The sequence below is a fragment of the Typopeltis vanoorti genome, chromosome 13, assembly GCF_054136105.1.
Source record: "Typopeltis vanoorti isolate ZY-2024b chromosome 13, IOZ_Tvanoo_1.0, whole genome shotgun sequence".
Lineage (NCBI taxonomy): Eukaryota > Metazoa > Arthropoda > Arachnida > Uropygi > Thelyphonidae > Typopeltis > Typopeltis vanoorti.
The window spans coordinates 34,184,024-34,204,086 of NC_143561.1; the positions used below are offsets into that span (position 1 = coordinate 34,184,024).

At 36.6% G+C, this 20,063-nt stretch overlaps 1 protein-coding gene across 1 annotated transcript in view; it reads right to left on the reverse strand.

Annotated features, from left to right (window-relative positions):
* Positions 1–20,063, reverse strand: part of LOC150100043 (ATP-dependent translocase ABCB1-like) — a 181,493-nt gene that overhangs the window by 96,625 nt on the left and 64,805 nt on the right. Inside the window, exon 5 of the mRNA XM_090403202.1 lies at positions 2,575–2,769. Within this exon, the coding sequence (XP_090259328.1) occupies positions 2,575–2,769 (195 nt within the window). The remainder of the gene's footprint in view (positions 1–2,574; positions 2,770–20,063) is intronic.

Below are 20,063 nucleotides of genomic sequence, written 5' to 3' on the forward strand. Positions count from 1 at the left end.
GACCGATGCAGTGTTCTCTATGGTTGTCAGCATAGACTCAGATGATGCACCTTATCATTTACTTGTGTTCCATAATAAAATGATGAATATACTGAATCAAGGAGAGTCATCATCATCATCATCAAATTCCTGCCATGTATCCTCAAGGGGTGTACAGGATATGAGTACTACCATGAAAAATTTACATCACTACTAACTTACTAACTTCCTATCTACAATTTTCTTCCAAATCAGTCTGTTACTTGTCAAGATTCCAACATTATCAGATCTCATATTTCAAATGTCTAAGGCACTTTTTACCATATTAATCCACCTATATCTTGGTCTTCCTCTGGGTCGTTTTCCTGCCAACCTGGCAGAAAACACTTGTTTTGCTAATCTTTCCTTGCCCATTCTGTTTAAGTGACCATACCACCTGAGATTAGCCCTACTAATGTATTCCTGGATGCTGACAATATCAAGTTCTTTCCTAATATCCTCTTTTTTTAATATGATATTGCCATTGATACCATCTGTTTGTGCCCCTAATCTTTCTCAGGACTCTCATATCTGCAGTCTCCAGTCTTTGATCAAGTGTTTTAGTTCTGACCCAGGTCTCAGATCCATAAATTAAAACTGGTTTGAACACTGTCTTGTATACAGCTAATTTCATGTTCCGACTAATATCTCTCTTATTCTACATGAATTTATTCAATTGACTTCCTACCATACCAGCTTTGTTGATTCTGTTGTCTATTTCCATATTTAATTTACCATCTTCACTAAAAATCGTGCCTAAGTAGTTGAAATGTTTACTTGGTTCCACAGGTTCTCTATTCACAATACAGTTGATTTTTTCATTGCCTTTGTCGTTTTATTGCTGACCTTCATACCATATCTATTACAACAGCTACTCGATTTAGTCAGGAAATTTGCAGACTTGTAGTGGATTTATTTAGAAGTATAACATCATCCACATAAAGCAAAGAGCTGATATTAACATCTCCAATTTTGATATCAGGTTTAATACTACTTTCCTTCATAATATGATCCATATAGACAATGAATAACAGAGGGGATAATGTGCATCCTTGTCAGACAACACCAGATTTAACATTAAACCACCTTCCTATACCTCCTTTAAATCTGTAAATAATATGGTGTCAATGGGGCATTGTATCATGCAAACTAAGTATTGCATGATACAATGCCCCATTGACACCATATAACTCTAGCGTACTGAATAGCTTCTCTCTTGGCACCTTGTTATATGCCTTTTCCAGATCTACAAAACTTAAATATTGATCTTTGTTATATTGCATGATTTCTCAACTATTTGTGGTAAAGTGAAGATATGATCCTGACAGCCTCTATTTGGCCTGAATCCAGCTTGTTTCTGAAGGAGAGTTTTGGGACTTTTTTTTTTGTAGACATTTGATAGACAGCTGGAAGGCAGATTAAATGAGATGTTATGTATGGAGGAGAGCAGAGTCTGGTTCTTTGGCAATCGCTGTTGCATATGGTCAGAAATGGGGGGGATATTTCAAATGTTTGCAGGTGATGCAAATAGCATGGGAGTAGTTGTGAGGAGTGCAGTTTACTTCATCTGACTTGGGAAGATTTAAATAGGCCGTAAATTGGACAGATCAGTGGTATTGTTATTTTAAGGGTTACTCCTAAATGTGAGAGACCCCAGGTTCGATTCCTGTCTAAGACATGAGGAATCTTTATCTGGTCTCTTTCAATAAAGGTGAGTTAGATAGTCTCATACGGAAGTAGAAGGGTTTTTTCTCCCAAAAACTTGGGTTTTTTGTCCCCCAGAACAGGCAAACCATCCCCATAAACACACACACATGGATTACAGTCAGAAATACTGCTCTTAGGGGATGCAGAAAGGAGTGATGATCTTGCTGCACTAATTAGTCATATTCCTCTTCATTGGGGGGGGGGGGACCCAACCGGTCCTAGGATGGATGGATAAGTAGGATAGGAAAGGACTAAATGTGAGATTTTAATTCTGGAGTACTGAAATGTAATATACTGTACTGCTGCATTTCATGAGAAGGATGATATTTTGCATATGAGGAGTGGTAGTTGATGCTGACGTGAAGTTCAGGAGATTATACTGCAAGTCATAAAGATCACAGAATATTGCATTGCTGATAAGGAGGACACTAACAAGAAAATGCAAAAAAAGTGTGTAAGGCATCATCAGTGTACTATATAGGGTCTTTAGTGGACAACATTCTGACTATGATGCACATATTTGGTAACCTGGTTTCTGTGATAATGAGGAAAATCTGTAAAGTGATCAAGACACAAGTAACTAAGGATTTATCTTTGGAATGTTTGGAGGTAGAGGGAATATAAACTGCAGTGCAGGGTAGACAGGAAGAAGATAGGGGATAAGATAGAGACATTTAATTAAGTGGATGAGAAGATTTTTGCATATTGATACTGGAGGGATTATTCATAAACTACTCCTCCAAACAGCATAAACTGCTAACTGATTTGTTACAAAATACTTTGTTTTCATTCATGTTTGTTCAATGGCAATCCTTACAAAAAAGTAATCACATGATATAAATAACTTACCACTTCTCCATTAAGAACATCATAAAATCTCTGCAATATTTGTATACATGTAGTCTTGCCACATCCACTACTTCCTACCAAGGCAACTTTTTCACCACTCTTCACAGAAAGATTCAAGCATTTTAGGATACTGACTTCAGGACGAGTTGGATAATTGAAATAAACTTTACGAAATGATATGCTTCCATTAATAGTCTGTAAGAGAAATTTCAATATGTAATCTCCCACGATAAAACTAAGTCATTCTCACCTTATTACACACACACATACTCTATTAAGCTATTTATCACTAGTGGGCTCATCATTGCTGTTATTTTCTGGTATATACTAATAAATAAGACTGGCTAGTTAACAAATGAAAGTGTTTACCTACTTTAACTGGTGCAAGGAAACTTGAATATTAGATACGTGTGTGTGTGTGTGTGTGTGCATATATAATCTTGAATTAAATAAGTCAAAAAAAATTCAATTTTCCAAAATACATTTTTTTCTCCTTTTAACAGTGGTTCAAGATAACAAAATAGGACTTCATTCTACACATACTGGTTGCTGAATTAGACAGGAGAGTAAGATGTTGTGGCCTTACAAGAAGACTTGAATAAATTGAGTGATTGGGCACAGAAATGGGGGATGTGAGTTCAATGTTGCAAAATGTAAGGTTTTAAAATTTGGTAAACAAAGATGGGATGCAGAATTTATGCTTGGTGAGGATATATTGTTGGAGGTGGAAGAAATAAGAGATCTGGAAATAAGGGATCTGACATACTGAAATTTAGGGGACACATAGCCAAAATTGTGAAGACAACACAAAGGCTTCTGGGAATGATGCGGAGGACACAGACATGTAGAAGTAGGGAGATTTTTGTTCCATTGTATAAGGCTTTGATTAGGCCACACATGAACTATTGTGCCCAGAATTGTCACCTGGTTTTCAGAAGGATGAAGAGATGTTGGAAAGGGTCCAAAGGCGATTGCCATAGGGAGTTTCTGACCTCTGGAATGTCGAGTATGATGAAAGATTGAGAAGATGTAATTTGCAGAGTCCAGTGGATAGGAGAAATAGGGGAGATATGATAGAGACCCACAAGTTGGTAAGGGGTTGTTATAGGATCAATGCTGGAGAAGTTCTATTACAATAATCAGAAAATAGTGGGAGATCGGGGGAGAACCAGAGGTCATTCGTGGAAACTGTATAAAGATGGCGTGAGTAGGGGAGTGAGAGGCAGGTTTTTTCTATGCAGAGTTGTAAATGATTGGAATGGCTTGCCTGAGAGTGTGGTGTCTGCAAGGAGTTTGAATGAGTTCAAGGCAGGGTATGATGAGCTGTGTGTGTAATAAATGGACCTCCCAGATGAGTCTTTGACTCCATGAGGTCTTGGGATAATAATAATAATAATAATAATAATAACTTATCTATTAAAGTCCAATCACAGAAGTGAGAGCTGCCAAGAAAAGATAATTCATGTTGAAGGGGAGAAAGAAATAAGGCGATGTACGAATTGGTTACCAACACGTGAAATCTTGTGCTTTATACATAAAATTTTCCAACTGTTATGCAAGCAAAATAGTTACCACTTTAAAAACTACAATGATCATAAATTAGAAGTTAATTTTCTGACGTGTAATAATAAACACTTATCTCACAATACGGATTGATTATCCTATTATTGGGATGGATTCTCCTTCTTTTGACATGTGCAGAAGTGTCGAAGGGTCTTGTATCTGTGGGCATACTATAACATGTAACTTACTGCATGAAGTAAGTTACATGTTCAGTGAAATTAAATGGTGAACAGCACTCATTATACTAGATTTATGAAGTTAACTTCTGTATGGGATAAAAAGAAATTAAATAATATAAAAATTCTATTATGTTTAAACCTTTACATTAATGTCAACATCATCAAATTACTGACATATACCCTCAATGGGTGTACAGGATATGATAGTACTACATGAAAAATTTACATCAATACTAACTTCCTATCTACAATTTTCCTCCAAATCAGTCTGTTAACTATCAAGACTCCAACATTATCAGATCTTATATTTCTATCTTCTACGGCACTTTTTTACTGTATCAATCCATCTATATCTTCAATGGTCCTCTGGGTCTTTTTTTCTGCCAACCTGGCAGTTGTTTTGCTAATCTTTCCTCTCCCATTCTGTTTAAGTGACTATACTACCTGAGATTAGCTCTGCTAGTACATTTCTGGATGCTAACAATGCCAATTTCTTTCCTAATATCCTCATTTTTAATATGATATTGCCATTGACAATATCATATTAAACTTTTTCAGAAATCTCATATCTGCAGTCTTTAGTAAATTTAGTTTAATCCTTTATCCCAGTGAAAGCAAACAAAGTTTGTACCTGAAAATATCTGAAGATATTTTCAGGTGCAAACTTTGTTTGCTCTCACTGGGATAAAGGATTAAACTAAATTTATTATAGTCTAACCTAGTGAAAAATAAACTTTCAACTGCAGTCTTTAGTCTTTGGTCAAGTGTTTTATTTCTAACCCAGCTCTCAGATTCATAAGTTAAGACTGGTTTGAACACTGTCTTGTATACAGCTAATTTAGTGTTTTGACTAATTTCTCTCTTATTCCATATAAATTTATTCAGTTGACTCCTACCAAACCAGCTTTGTTGATTTTGTTGTCTATTTCCATATTTAATTTACAATCTTCACTAAAAATCATGCATAAGTAGCTGAAATGTTTCACTTGTTCTATAGGTTCTCCAATTCACAACGCAGTTGACATTTTCGATGCTTCTGCCTATTTTCATTGTCTTTGTCTTGTTATTGCTGACCTTCATACCATATCTATTACAACAGCTACTCAATTTCGTCAGGGAATCTTGCAGACTTGTAGTGGATTTATTTACAAGTATAACATCATTTGCATAAAGCAAAGAGCTGACATTAACATATCCAATTTTGATATCAGGTTTAATACCACTTTCCTTCATAATGTCGGCCATATAGATAATGAATAACAGAGGGGATAATGTACATAATGTCTCACACCAGATTTAAGATTAAACCATCTTCCTGTACTTCCTTCAATTCTAACTGCTGACTTAAAACTCGAATAAAGACAAAGTATTGCTTGATATAACACCCCATCTACACCATATAACTGTAGCATATTGAATACTTCTCTCTTGCACCTTGTCATATGGTTTTTCAAGATCTACAAAACTTAAATACAGATCTCTGTTATATTCCCATGATTTCTTAATTATTTGTCATAAAGTAAAGATCTGATCCTGACAGCCTCTATTTATCCTGAATCCAGCTTGTTCTTCACCAAGCTTCTCTTCCACAATCCTTTTCAGCACTGTTTCTCAAGTATATTTGTATAAATCTTACCAGGAACACTCAGTAGGGGAAATACTATTGTAATTCTCACATTTAGTTTTATTTCCCTGTTTATATATGAGTACTATGAGAGCTCTACTCCAATCATCGGGAATCGTCCCTCTGTCCAGGCTTTCTGAACTATACAGTGCAGCAGCCACTGTAAGCCTTTTATACCACCATACTTCAGCATTTCTGGTCAAATATCATCTACTCCTACTGGCTTTTCACATTTCAGGCTTTTCATGGCTCTTTCTACTTCAAGTATGGATATGTATTCCTGAATGCATGCCTGTTGAGTGTTTTTTACCACTGTGCTATCACTGCTTGTTTCATTTAGCAGTGATAGCTAAATGAAAGTTTTTCATAGTAATTACTCCATACTTCAAAGATATCTTTTTCTCCAATTTTCATGTCATCTTTATCATCTCTAATTCCTGTTTTTACTGCACTCTTTCTACATTTCTGAGCTTCTTTAACAACCACAATATATTGCCACCTTCTTGATATTTATTTTCTTACCAAAGTCTTCCCATGACTTTTGTTTAGCTAGTTCTGCACAATGTTTAGCTTTCTTACATTTGTCTCTGTATTTTCTAAGAGGATTAGCTGACTTATTCACCAGGAACTTTTGATATGCTTTCTTCTTTTCCTTCACTCCGTCTTTAACTTCCTATGTCCACCATGGAGTTTTGATTCTTCTATCCTTGCAGACAACCTCACCACATGCCTTTCTGGCTGAATCAATCAATGTTTTCTTCAGGATTTGCCACTCAATCTCCAAGGGTTGGTACCTGTTCTCAAACTTTTTCATTTTTTCTTGAATAATGTTTGTGTATTTTAGTCTACAGTTCACATCCGAGAGATGCTCAACTTTTATACAATTTAAAACTTTCTTACATGTTCTTTGTTTCAATATGAAATTCAATTTTGTCCTGCTCAAAACTAAACAGTGACCACTTCCAATTTCAAATCCTCTGTACATTCAGGTATCCTGCACGAGGGAGAAAACCACCCTATGAACAATAACAATGAGGCTTTTCTTATAGTAAATCTAGTTTAATCCTTTATCCAAGTGTAAGCAAACAAAGTTTGCACCTGAAGTATCTTCAGGACTGAGGGAACTGATGGTAAAGGTGGACCAAGCTCTCTCATCACTCCTTGTCTTAGTATCTCCCATAATGCAAAGCACATTTCCTTGCAGACATGTATAATGTTATGCATTAAGGACTGGTTTCGACCTTTATTGAGGTCTCGTCAGTGGGAGTCAGACCCAGAGGTGGTGATACCAAGGTGGAAGCAATGGAGAAGTCATATTTACCTATACGAGTTGCCAAAAGGTGTCTCACCTTATTCCTTGCCTCTTTTCTTCATGTGAATTTGTGCACATTTTTATTATTCTTATTATTCAGGCCTCCATGGAGTCAAAAGACTCATCATGGGAGGTGCTTCCTAAGAAATACAAAGTCTATCAAAACTCATTGAGGGGATGGTGTTATGGGGATGGTTATGTTGGAACATTATGTTGGTAATAACCAGTCCATGTCCTGAGCAGAAATCCAACAGGTATTTGCCATTATTATTAGCTTTGCCCTTTTCTCCAAATTTTCCCAAAATATTTTTGGATGTCTGGCAATCATTTCCTACTCTGCTATTTAGATCCCCAACAAGGACCAACTTTTCCTTTTTCATTTTGTCAGTTGCTTTGTCTAAAGCCTCAAAAAATTCCTCCACTTCTACTATAATTGAACCTTCTGTGGGACCATAAGCACAAATAAGTCTCACTGTCCAGTTCCCCATTCTGATATTTGCCCACATCACTCTACTTGAGACTACCTGCCGTTCAAGAAGATTAGCCTCGCAATTAGCATTGAATACTATGGCCATTCTTTTCCTTGATTGTCATTGCCTGAATATCACATTTTGTATTTATTGCTCAGAAAGATCTCACCAGTTTTTGTCTTTTTTGTTTCAGTCACCCCTATTACGTCGATCTGGTACTTATCCAGTTCCTCACCTGCCATTTCTTTGCCATTCAGGCTTCTTATGTTGATAGTACCAATCTTGAATTCTGGTGATGTTGAGTTGGGGATGTGTTTTAGGATTTGTTCCAGCAGCTGACTTTTCGCTGTTTGCCTTGGTTTCCTGACCTTGTTTGACTGGGTGATGCCCCAGCTGGCATGAAATTCTGTCATGTTGTACCATCATTTTATATTTTGGTTTAAGCCAATATGAATACAATTTGGTCGGCTAAATCCCAAATTGCCAGCCCATCCTTGTTCATTCAGTATCCAGGTAGATACCTAACAGGGTGCACCACGAGAAGGTGAGGACTGGACATTAGGTCAGAAGCCCTGTTTAGCTCTCCGCATTCCTTTAAAGGCTATGTGGAGGTCTCCTCTCAGTTATACAGCTTTGACCCTGAAGCACCCCATAATTGTCAGCCCATTATTGTCAACTTCAGAAATATATACATTACAACAACTAGCAAAATACCATAGTAAGTAAGCTATATCAAATCTAAACTACTTAACCTGCCTGGTCTCACCTCTTGGCGAGACTAAGCAGGTGTTGAGTAAGGGGAAAAAAGGATTTAATAAAATAATTCATAACATAAAATTTACCAAAAACTTCAAATTAAGTTTAATAAGTAATAAATAATTAATTACATGAGCCAATCAGAACAGTCTTTTTTTCTAAATCTTGTTCTTACACCTAACATTGAGTCATGATACTAAATATTACTCTATTCATTCAGTGGTTTGACCAATGGTATTTAGCATAAATTCCTTTTTATATATATTAAAAATAAGGCATTAGGATCTCCTGTTGGCTTTTATTCTTTTTGAAGTTATTTTTATTGTTATATTGGATTTATCCAATGTTAATTTTTCTTAATATTGTTATAGAGATCAGTGTCACCTGTACAGTGCGGTGCTCTAGGCAATCTAAGGCTATACATTGATACCTAAGTTGTAATTTATTGTCTAAAAAAACTGATAGATTTTTAGACCATTTTTGTTTAAATTTGGTTGTTTTATGAATGTCTCACATGCTTCTTGAATTTTCTTTCATAGAAAGAAAGATAAAAAAAACACAAGGGTAGAACGAGAGGTCATCACTGGAAGCAGTATATAAATGGATGACACGGGAGTGAGGATTGGAATGTATGCATACAGAATGGAATGCACTGTCTAAAAGTGTGGTGAATTCAGAAACTGTGAATGGGTTTAAGATATGGCTAAATTATTTCTTTGTATGAAATGTAGATCTCCCATAATGAGTCTTTTTGATTCCTGATAGAGGTCTGAAGTTAATAATAATAACACCATAGGTAAAATCATTGAATGAATACAGCAATATAAAGTATCAAGACTTAACATTAGGTGTAAAAACTAGATGTTTGCAAAAATAAGCATAAAAAATTCTGATTGGCTGGTGTAATTAATTATTAGTTTTAGTTAAAGTAATTAATAAGGCTAGGGAGGTTAATTACTTTTAGAATTTATGTAGCTTACTACAATAAGCTGCTATTTGTTGTAACATAGTATACAGATATATATACAGGGTGTTCGGGATAAATTTGACAGTTTCGTAAGGAAAAAGAAAATCTTCTTTGTATCTATTAAATTTAATGAATTGACAAAAAAACATTACAGGCAGAGTTAATTACAATACTATCAACAAGATTTACTCAAAATAACCACCATTAGCATCGATCACAGCTTCAATTCTGCTTCGGAACCTCGAACAAGCTGATGCTACAGTCTCCCTGGGAAGGGCCGCAAAAACTGTTTTAATTTTATCCATTAACTGGGCTTTTGTATTACTGGAAGTGCGATTGGTGTCTTTTTCAACTGCGCCCCATACAAAAGAATCCATAGGGTTAAGGTCTGGGGAGTTTGGAGGCCAAACATTTGGACTGGTGAAGTCGTAGAAATTTTCAGACAACCATTTTTGACTTTTCCCAGAGGTGTGGCAAGGGGCCGAATCCTGCTGCCATACATACGGCCTACCATTGGCTACCCTTGTTATCCAGGGCTTGACTACAGTTAGCAACTCCACGAACAAAGCCCGAATTCCAATGCCAGGGTTCTTCAACACCTGTTCCTGCAGATTTGCGAGGAAATCTGCTGTACGAACTCAATCAGATCGTCTGCTAGGGATCTTTCTTCTTGCTACATCCTCGTAGTCACCATTGCAAGTCTCTAGTTCATGCCTGATTGTTTTTACTGTATTCAGGGAGCATTGGGCAGCAGTCGTAATATCCTTATTTTGATGGCGGGCACGAATCATCATGATACAAGTTATTCTCTTCCATGATTCAGGTGGGTTCCAGCTATCCATCCTTTCTGACATCTTGTATATGAATGAAGAAGGGTCCAAACTTTTAAATGAAGAGAAGTGTGTGTTAATACATGTAACTTACGGAAAAATATAATTAATTATAAATATGTCAAATTTATCCCAAACACCCTGTATATATATATATATATATATATATATACAGGGTGGTTCAAAATTCCACGTACAAACTTTGAGGGGAGGTAGAGAACATCAAAATCAACATATTCACATAAGAAAGCATGACTGGAAAAGCCACCAGAAGGTACTAGCAGGGAACACAAAGATACAGAAATAACACAAGGCAGTAAGTAGTGTAAAGAACTTTATTAGGCATAACTGTTTAATAGTAGTTGGATACATAATATGGTAAACGAAGTGCATATCTACCATCTCAGTGTTCGTAAAATGATGCTTGTTCTTTGTACGACGTCAAAAGCTTGAATGAGGAAGCCCCATTGCTCATCTGGAGTGCTGGCAAACAGCGCCACCTATCACTTTTGGGTGGCGTTTACGGTCATGCTTTCCTATGTGAATATGGTTGAATTTGATGTTCTCTACCTCCCCTCAAAGTTTGTATGTGGAATTTGCAGAAGACCAATTATTCATACCACACCATACCTATCATACCTCTCCTTAAACTGATTCACTGATGAAGCATTCACAACCACCTCGGACAATCCATTCATCATTATCCAAACAAGAAACTAGTCCTAACACCCTTGCTAACTACACTCTTACACAATTTTTATGGTTGGCCCCTGTAGCAGTGAAATCAAAGGTTTTTCCTATAACATCTCATTAGCAGAAATTAAAGCTTTACAATCTTAATAATAATAATAATGATAATAATAATTTAAGGTGAAACAGTCATCTCATTATTACAAAAGCTGGCAAAGGTAAAGCACAGCAGTTATGAACACTGTAAATTACAAATGAAAAATATCTCTTTTACTATGCGAACAGATGAACATACCAAGAAATGGATCATGACCCCCCCCCCCCCACACACACACCAACAGTCAAATGAAATTTAAACTCATTGTTAGACGAAGTCATGAGCCTTGATGGAAATACTGTTGACAAACTTAAAACTTACTTTGCTAGAACACCCTCATTTCTATGGTCTTCCAAATATCCACAAGGAAGGCATCCCTCTTTGTCTAATTGCTAACTGTATGGATTCTTGAGCATATCACATAACAAAGTTTTCTGCACATTTATTAAAAGCTCATATTGGTAATTTCCATGCTTTCATAAAAAATTCTGCTGATTTTCTGGATAAAACAAAAATATTTCCATACAGCCTAACAATTTAATGGTAAGTTTCAATACTGAATCACTGTTCACTACGTACTTCTAGACTCACAAGCCTTTTCACAAGATATAGTGAAATTATATCTTGTGATAAGGAAGTCTTCTAAATGTGTTTGACTTCAACATTTAGTCAAACACATTTAGAAGACTTCCTTTTGTCACCCAAATACCCTCAGCCTTCAGTTTGGGTATATTATATAGATGACATTTTTGCGATCTGAACCCCACAACAAAGATATGTTACCTGCCATTCTAGTAAGCATAAACAATCTGCATCCATGAATTAATTTTACTATTGAAACAGAAAAAGAAAACAGATTATCCTTCTTAGACATTCTATTCCTCCACCCCACTGTCAGATGAAGAAATTTCTTCTGTTTACCTTCACTGAATGCTATATTAAACAGCAATCAGCTCACCATCCCTCTCAGAAGATTGGAATGATCAAAACTTTATTATGATGTGCTCACATCATATGCTCTATGCCACAACAATTACTGCAAGAACCTTTAATTATCTAATAATAATATATGCAACCAATGGCTTCTCAGAGTTCACCACACAGCATCTTTTGGATTCCTATATTTCTAGCTCAAATAACAAGGAAACAGAATGTAGAGTCCATATCCCATACATTTATGGCATCTCAGAAATAATTGTTAAAAATAATTAGTGGTTCATTTATTCCAATCTAGTGGAATATACATATACAATCTAGTGGAATATACATATTACATATACAATCTAGTGGAATATACATATTACATATACAATCTAGTGGAATATACACATTACATATACAATCTAGTGGTTACATTTATTCCAATCAAAAAAGCTACCATCATAGTTCCCATCTTCTAAAGATAAAAGTTTCCCCCTTGCTCTTCCTGGTATCTGCCAAGTTATTATTATTATTATTACGGGTATTTCCATGGAGTCAGTAGACTCATCGCGGGAGACCCAAACTAGCAAAACAATATCTGTCATATCTCTTCTTGAAATCATTTACAAAAGAAGAGCTCACAACTAAGTCAGGCAATGAATTCCACTCATTCACTGCCCTACAGGCAAAATTCTGATACCCTTGTTAACCACACTCTTCTTTAATTTCCAGAGATGACCTCTTGTTCTTCCATCACTATCACACAGCTGAAACATTTCCCCTGCATCAAGCCTATAAAAACCTTTTAGTAATTTGAATGTTTCTATCATATCCCCTCTTCTTCGCCTATCAACCAATCTCTGCAATCCACAAGCTCTCAATCTATCAATGTAGGGAGCATTTTTTATATCACTCACCAACTTGGTCACTCTTCTCTGAACCCTCTCCACAGCCTCCTCATCTCCAAGGAATCCAGGTGACCAGACCTGAGCACAGTAATCCAAATGTGGAAGTATCAATGCTTTATAAAGGGGAATAATAACCTCTTTATCTCTGGATGTCAGTGTGTTCCTCAACAACCAAGTAATCCTACATGCAATCTTGGACACCTTAGCAATGTGTCCTCTGAACTTCATCTCCCTATCTACCAATACCCCTAAGTCCCTAGCCTCATCAATCTCTTGGAGTACCTTTCCATCGATGTAGTACACAGCTGGTAATCTTTTAATCCCAAAATGCATGACTTTACACTTTTCCACATTGAACTGACATCCATTTTCTTTTGCCCATTTTACCAGCTTATTTAAATCCTCCTGCAAACTTTCAACATCCGCTTGATTTTTTATTGCACTACACAACTTTGCATCATCAGCAAACAACTGAATATCTCCCTTTAAGCTGTTTCCTATATCATTTATACACAAATTAAACAACATTGGCCCAAGCACAGAGCCCTGAGGCACACCACTGGTCACCTGCCTCATTCTGGACTCGGCCCTTCCATACACCACCTTATGGTATCTCTCCCTGAGCCATTCTCCTATCTATATCACCAATTTAATATCCATTCCCATCTGCTCCAATTTGTTTAACAGTGTTCCATGGGGTATCCTGTCAAAAGCCTTAGCAAAATCCAGAAGTACCACTGTGTAGCCAGTTCCTTTGTCCAACTCAGATGTCATTTTATTATGAAAAGTTTGCCTGCTAAGGCAGGATCTACCTTTAACAAAACCATGTTGGCCTCTATAGAGTATCGTATCCTGATCCACCCATTCTTGAATTTTGTCGTTAACCAATTTTTTCAATACTTTTACCACTACTCCTGGGATGGTGATTGGGCTGTAATTAACTACCGCAGTTTTAGAGCCACCCTTATGCAAAGGAACCACTTTGCCTAACTTCCACTCTCTAGGGTCCATACCAGAGTTCAAACTTAAATTAAATATCCAAGTAAGAGGGGTTGACAATTCATTTGCACATTCACGCAACACCCGAGCTGATATTCCATCTAAGCCTACAGCAGTGTTTGCATTTAAATTTTGCAATATATTAAATACCTCTGATTTCTTAGCTTCAATTCTCACATTAGTTATTGCTACAGGTACAGAGATATCCTCACTTGGGTGATAGACTTTTGAAAAATGATCACTCAGTAACTCGACTATTACATCTGATTTTGTCACCTCAATACCATCAGCATCCACTAAAGTTATCGTTCCGAAGTCATTCTTCCTTTTACTTGCCACATAGCAAAAGAACTCTTTGGGATTACCCTTGATCTCTTTGGCTAAGGTCTTCTCATAATCTGATTTAGCTTTTCTTACTATGCTGGTAATCTTCCTAGCTTGAGCCTTGTACTGCTCATGGGTGTCATGGGTGTATTGATCGCTTTTCTCCATGTAAATTCTCCATAACATTTTCTTTATTTGCAGATCAAGCTTGGTACTAGTGCTCATCCATCTAACGCCTGACTTGTTTGACTTCCTGACACAATCTGATATTTATTTCCTCCGATACCTGCAGATTTTATCCCATGCACTGCTAACATCTTTCCCGTGCAATATGTTCTGCCATGGGATGGTTGCAAACTCACTCCAAAGCTTGTTATGATTGCCTAATCTGTAGTTCCGTATATACTCCCTCTTAACAGAAAAATCCACAGATTTTCAACCTCCCAAGTCAATACCACATGATTGCTTTCACCAATTTGAGGTAACGAGGACACCTTACTTATGCATATAACTTCTGAACCAATAACCAGGTCCAACACTCTCACACCATGTGTCCCTTCAGTTATGTGCTGTTTCAAGTAATTATCTCACAGAAGATGTATGAACTCCCTTTCCTTTTTGCTAAGTGATATTTCCTGCTTCCAATTGATATCTCCATAATTAAAATCCCCCATAATAATTACTAACAGTGCACTAATTTGCTGATGCATGAATTCAATATCTCCCCCCTGTAAGTTGCTTGTGACTGTCACCTTTCGTATTTTAGACAAAGTAGACCAGTTATATATCATCGTTGGAAATCCAAGAAATCGGCCCTTGAAAAATGTGGAACAAAAAAGAAACCACAATATGCTCTGGTCTAAAATATGAGGGTAGTCTGAAAAGTTCTTGGCCTAACAATGAAGAAACAAATTTATAATTTCAAAATTATTTTTATCTTTCAACATAATCTCTCTTAAGACTAACACATTTATTCCAGCGATGCTATAGCACCATTATCCCATCCCTGTAGTGGTTCTCAGCATGATCTACAAAATACCCCTCTATAGCTGCAATCATCTCTTGATTTGAAGAAAAACGCTGACCAACGAGTAAGAGTTTTCGTTTTGAGAAGAGACAGAAGTCAGAGGGAGCCAAATCAGGGGATGTTCCAACAATTCATAGTGCAGATCCCTTAATTTTCTCGTTGCCAAGACAACTTTGTGGGCAGGTGCATTGTTCTAATGAGAGATGATTTTTTTCTTCTGCAAACTGGGTCTTTTCTCACAAATTTTTTTGTCTAGTCTGGTTAAAAGATTGGAATATATTCACCGGTTATTGTTTTATTCTTTTCAAGATAATTAATAAACAAAATGCCTTTAGCATCCCAAAACACCAGTGCCATGACCTTTCCTGCTGATGGAACTGGCTTTGTCTTCTTCGGCACTGAACAAACATTTATGTTCACTGTTTGGATTCTGGTGTGTAATTGTCATGAATGTTCCACTTCGTATTAAATTACAATAAATTAAAGATACCAAGAAATTATATCATCATCATCGTATGTTACACTTTCGCATAGGCCAACACATTTTACCACGTAAGCTTCTGTAACTGATATTATATACTTGGTTTAATTCTTTACATAAGTACAAGCAAACAAAGTTTGCACCTGAAGCACCTGGGGAAACTCGTGGTAAAGGTGATATTACTTCACATCACTGGCCTTAATATTCCATAATGCAAAGCACATCTCCTTTTGTACATGTATAATGCTGTGCATTATGGGAAGGATCGCTACCCAGACCAGTTTTGACACTTACTGAGGTCCCTTCAGTGAGAGTCAGACCCAGAAGTGATACCAAGGTTGAAGTAATGCAGAAGTCATATTTTCTTATACCAGTTGCCAAAAGGTGTCACACTTTATTATTAAATTACTCTAGATTACATAAAGGTTGTTGGAGGTTTTTTCGCTTGGTTACACTATAAATTAAAGATACCAAGAAATTATATACTTGGTTTAATTCTTTATCCAAGTGTAAGCAAACAAAGTTTGAGCCTGAAGTATTTTCAGGACTGGGACAACTCGTGGTAAAGGTGGTATGACTTCACATCACTTGCCTTAGTATCCCATAATGCAAAGCACATCTCTTTGTGGACATGTATAATGCTATGCATTATGGGAAAAGTTACTACCCAAACCGGTTTTGACCTGTATTGAGTTCAAAATGATAAAGGATGAAAACAAGCATATAATTTCTTGGTATCGTTAATTTATAGTATCTTCTTCTGGTTCCCATCTGCCATATGGCCGCGGGAGGGTAGCTATATGCTACCATTCTAGGGAGAGATGATTATGAGCAAGGTGGTTTCCCGTTGCCTTCCTTGCCGTAAGTATTTATGACTGTAACCTGTGTGTTCACGGGGCCGGTTTGCCTGCTTGCAGGATGAAAAACCTCAGACAAACTGGCGGAAAAAACCCTGCGGCCCACACCCAAGACCGGCTAACTTGGCTATGGCTGAGGAAGATCCTTAAGCTCCTCACGTCGTGGACGGGAATCGAACCTAGGACACTCCTTCCCCAGGCATATGGTTGCGAAGCGCAAAGCCACTAGGCTAACCGTGCGGACAAATTTATAGTATAACCAAGTGAAAAAAACTTCCAACAACCTTTCTCTAATCTAGAGAAATTGTATTAAATTACATTTGTCATATATTCCCTTGCCCGCTTTGTAATTCCACATAAATCACCTGTTAACACAAAATTCAGCATGTCTGGTAATAAATATCCCAGGTTAAGACCACATGATCACTTTCTCCAAACAGAGGCTGCATAGCTATCTTGGTTACTGTTAAGTTTGCTGATGCTATGACCAGACCCAACACTCTTGAAGCTTGTCTCCTCTCCATTACATGTTACCTCAGGTAATCATCTCTCAGCAGCTGCATAAATTCCATTTCCTTCCCTTCTTGTAACCATTCCTCTTCCTGACCTATTTCCCCATAGTTAAGATAATTAAACCTGTAATTGTGCTAATTTGCCAATGTATGCCATCTACATCAAGATTTTATTGCAAAAAGCTTCGGTCAGGACACAAACCAAGAGGAACTAGCAGACATATTCAACCATGCTTTCACAAACAACATCACACAACTCAAAAAAGACAAACTACCAACGATCAACAAAAAACTATCGACACAAAGTCAACAACAAACGATGTATTTTCCACCCATAACAAAACAGGAACTGAAAGAAGCAATCCTAAAACTAAAACCAAAGACCACTCCAGGAATAGACAAAATAAGACTCACAGACCTTATAACACACTTTGAACAAATAAATCCAATACTTTTGAAACTCGTGAACATAATATTTGACACAGTCATTATTCCACAACAACTAAAAAGTGCAGTAATAACGCCAATATACAAACACGGCAAAAGAAACGATACTCAGAACTACAGACCAATAGCTACACTACCAGAAGTACAACATCATCTCACAAAACCAATATGGCTTTCAGAAAACAAAAAAGCACCATTACTTTATTAGAAGACATCGCCGACACAATAAACAAAGCTCTCGACAAAAACAAGTACACCGTCCTTATACTTGATCTAACCAAAGCATTTGACACACTTGAACATGACATACTACTCACCAAACTATACTCAATAGGTATAAGAGGAACACTGCATACATGGTTCAAGAACTACCTCTCAAACAGAACCCAAGTAACAAAAATAGGTACATGTCACAGTTGAAGTATACAAGTAAAACACAGTGTACCTCGAGGTACCATATTATCACCCACTCTATTCAACATATACATTAACGACGTTCATAACATATCCATAAGAAGTCAAATACTTCAATACACAGATGACACTGCACTACTAGCAATCCACACAGACATTAACACAGCTCTCTGCAAAGCACAACAAGACCTAAACGAAATCACAACATACTTCCATTAAAATGCAATTCTAATCAATGGCACCAAAACACAGATGTTGATAATACACAACCCAAGAATCATACGCCCTGCATCACTATCGATACATTGTCACACATACCGCTGCATTAACAACAAAAATACCTGCCAATGTTTCGAAATCAAACCTGTAACACATGCAAAATACCTCGGTCTCTATATAGATTCCCACCCCTTAAATGGACAAAACATATAGAATACCTACACACTCCGGATCATCTCAGCAAAACTCTTCAAAGTTAAAGACATTATTCCACCCAACATAAAAAAATTCCTGTATCACGGTATCTGCAATCCCTACTCAGATACAGAATAACAGTCTATGCAAATACATCAAACAGCCACCTAACAAAATTAGAAACATTAAACAGGAAAATCGTGTCAACAGTGATCTGGACACCTTACATGCAACAACCAATATCCGACAAGCACATGGCGATACACATAATTCTGAGCATTAAAAACCTGAAACACTGCATGACATTAACAAGGAATTACATCAACATCTCCTATCGAAACAACAGAAACACATATCGTATAACACGACTTACAACAACTCTGTACATCCCCACAACCTTCAACAACTCATGCGATTCTTTTGTGAGATCACAACAGATATCCACGCAACTCAACAACCTACCAAGAAAGTTAAAACATGTCGATAACTACAGAACATTAAAAAACGAACTCTGGAAAATATACCAACAAAGTTAAGAAACCATTAACACTAATATACACATCACAAATCACTAGCATCCAATGCCTAGATCCCATACATAAACAGTAGCAACAACACAAATAGTGAAGGCTAAATCCCACTCTCTTCATAAAAGCTAACCCAATCTTCGAAGTAGGTGGGATTAATTTGCCTCACTCATCTACAAGTAATCCTTATAAGCAAATGCAGAAATTTGTATGTATAATCACTCTTTCTCAAACTTTAAAAAAAATAAAATAAAATAAAATAAAATAAATTAAAAATTATACAAAAAATTCTGTATAATCTTCGTTGTTAATATTAGAAGAACATGTGTAGTAAATACATAATATAAAAGCAAAAAAGTATTATTAAAATTTTTAATTGAAATATAATGTAGGAATTGCAGCACTTAGTGCTGAACTCTGTAAAATTACAAGGTGCAATGTCACACAAGATGTTTATTGTATGTATAAATATTTTAGTAACAATAAATATTTTTTAAAAAAAATCTCCATGGAGTCAGTAGACTCATCGTGGGAGACCCAAACTAGAAAAACAATATCTATCAAATCTCTCTTCTTGAATTCATTTACAGACGAAGAACTCACAACTGAGTCAGGCAATGCATTCCACTCATTCACCACCCACCAGGTGAAACACCTCATTCTCACACCCTTGTTAACCACACATTTCCTTAATTTCCAAGGATGACCTCTTGTTCTTCCATCTCTATCACACAGCTGAAACATTTTCCCTGCATTAATCTTATAAAAATCTTTTAATAATTTAAATGTTTCTATCATAACCCCTCTTCTCTGCCTACCAACCAACCTCTGCAATCCACAAGCTCTCACTCTATCAATGTAGGGTGCAATTTTTACATCACTCAACAACTTAGTCACTCTCCTCTGAACCCTCTCCACAACCTCCTCATCTCCAAGGAATCCAGGTGACTAGACTTGAGCACAGTAATCCAAATGTGGAAGTATCAATGCTTTATAAAGGGGAATAATAACCTTTCTATCTCTGGATGTCAGTGTGTTCCTCAACAACCAAGTAATCCTATGTGGAATCTTGGACACCATAGCAATGTGTCCTCTGAACTTCATCTCCCTATCTACCAACACCCGTAAGTCATTAGCCTCATCAATCTCTTGGAGTACTGTTCCATCAAT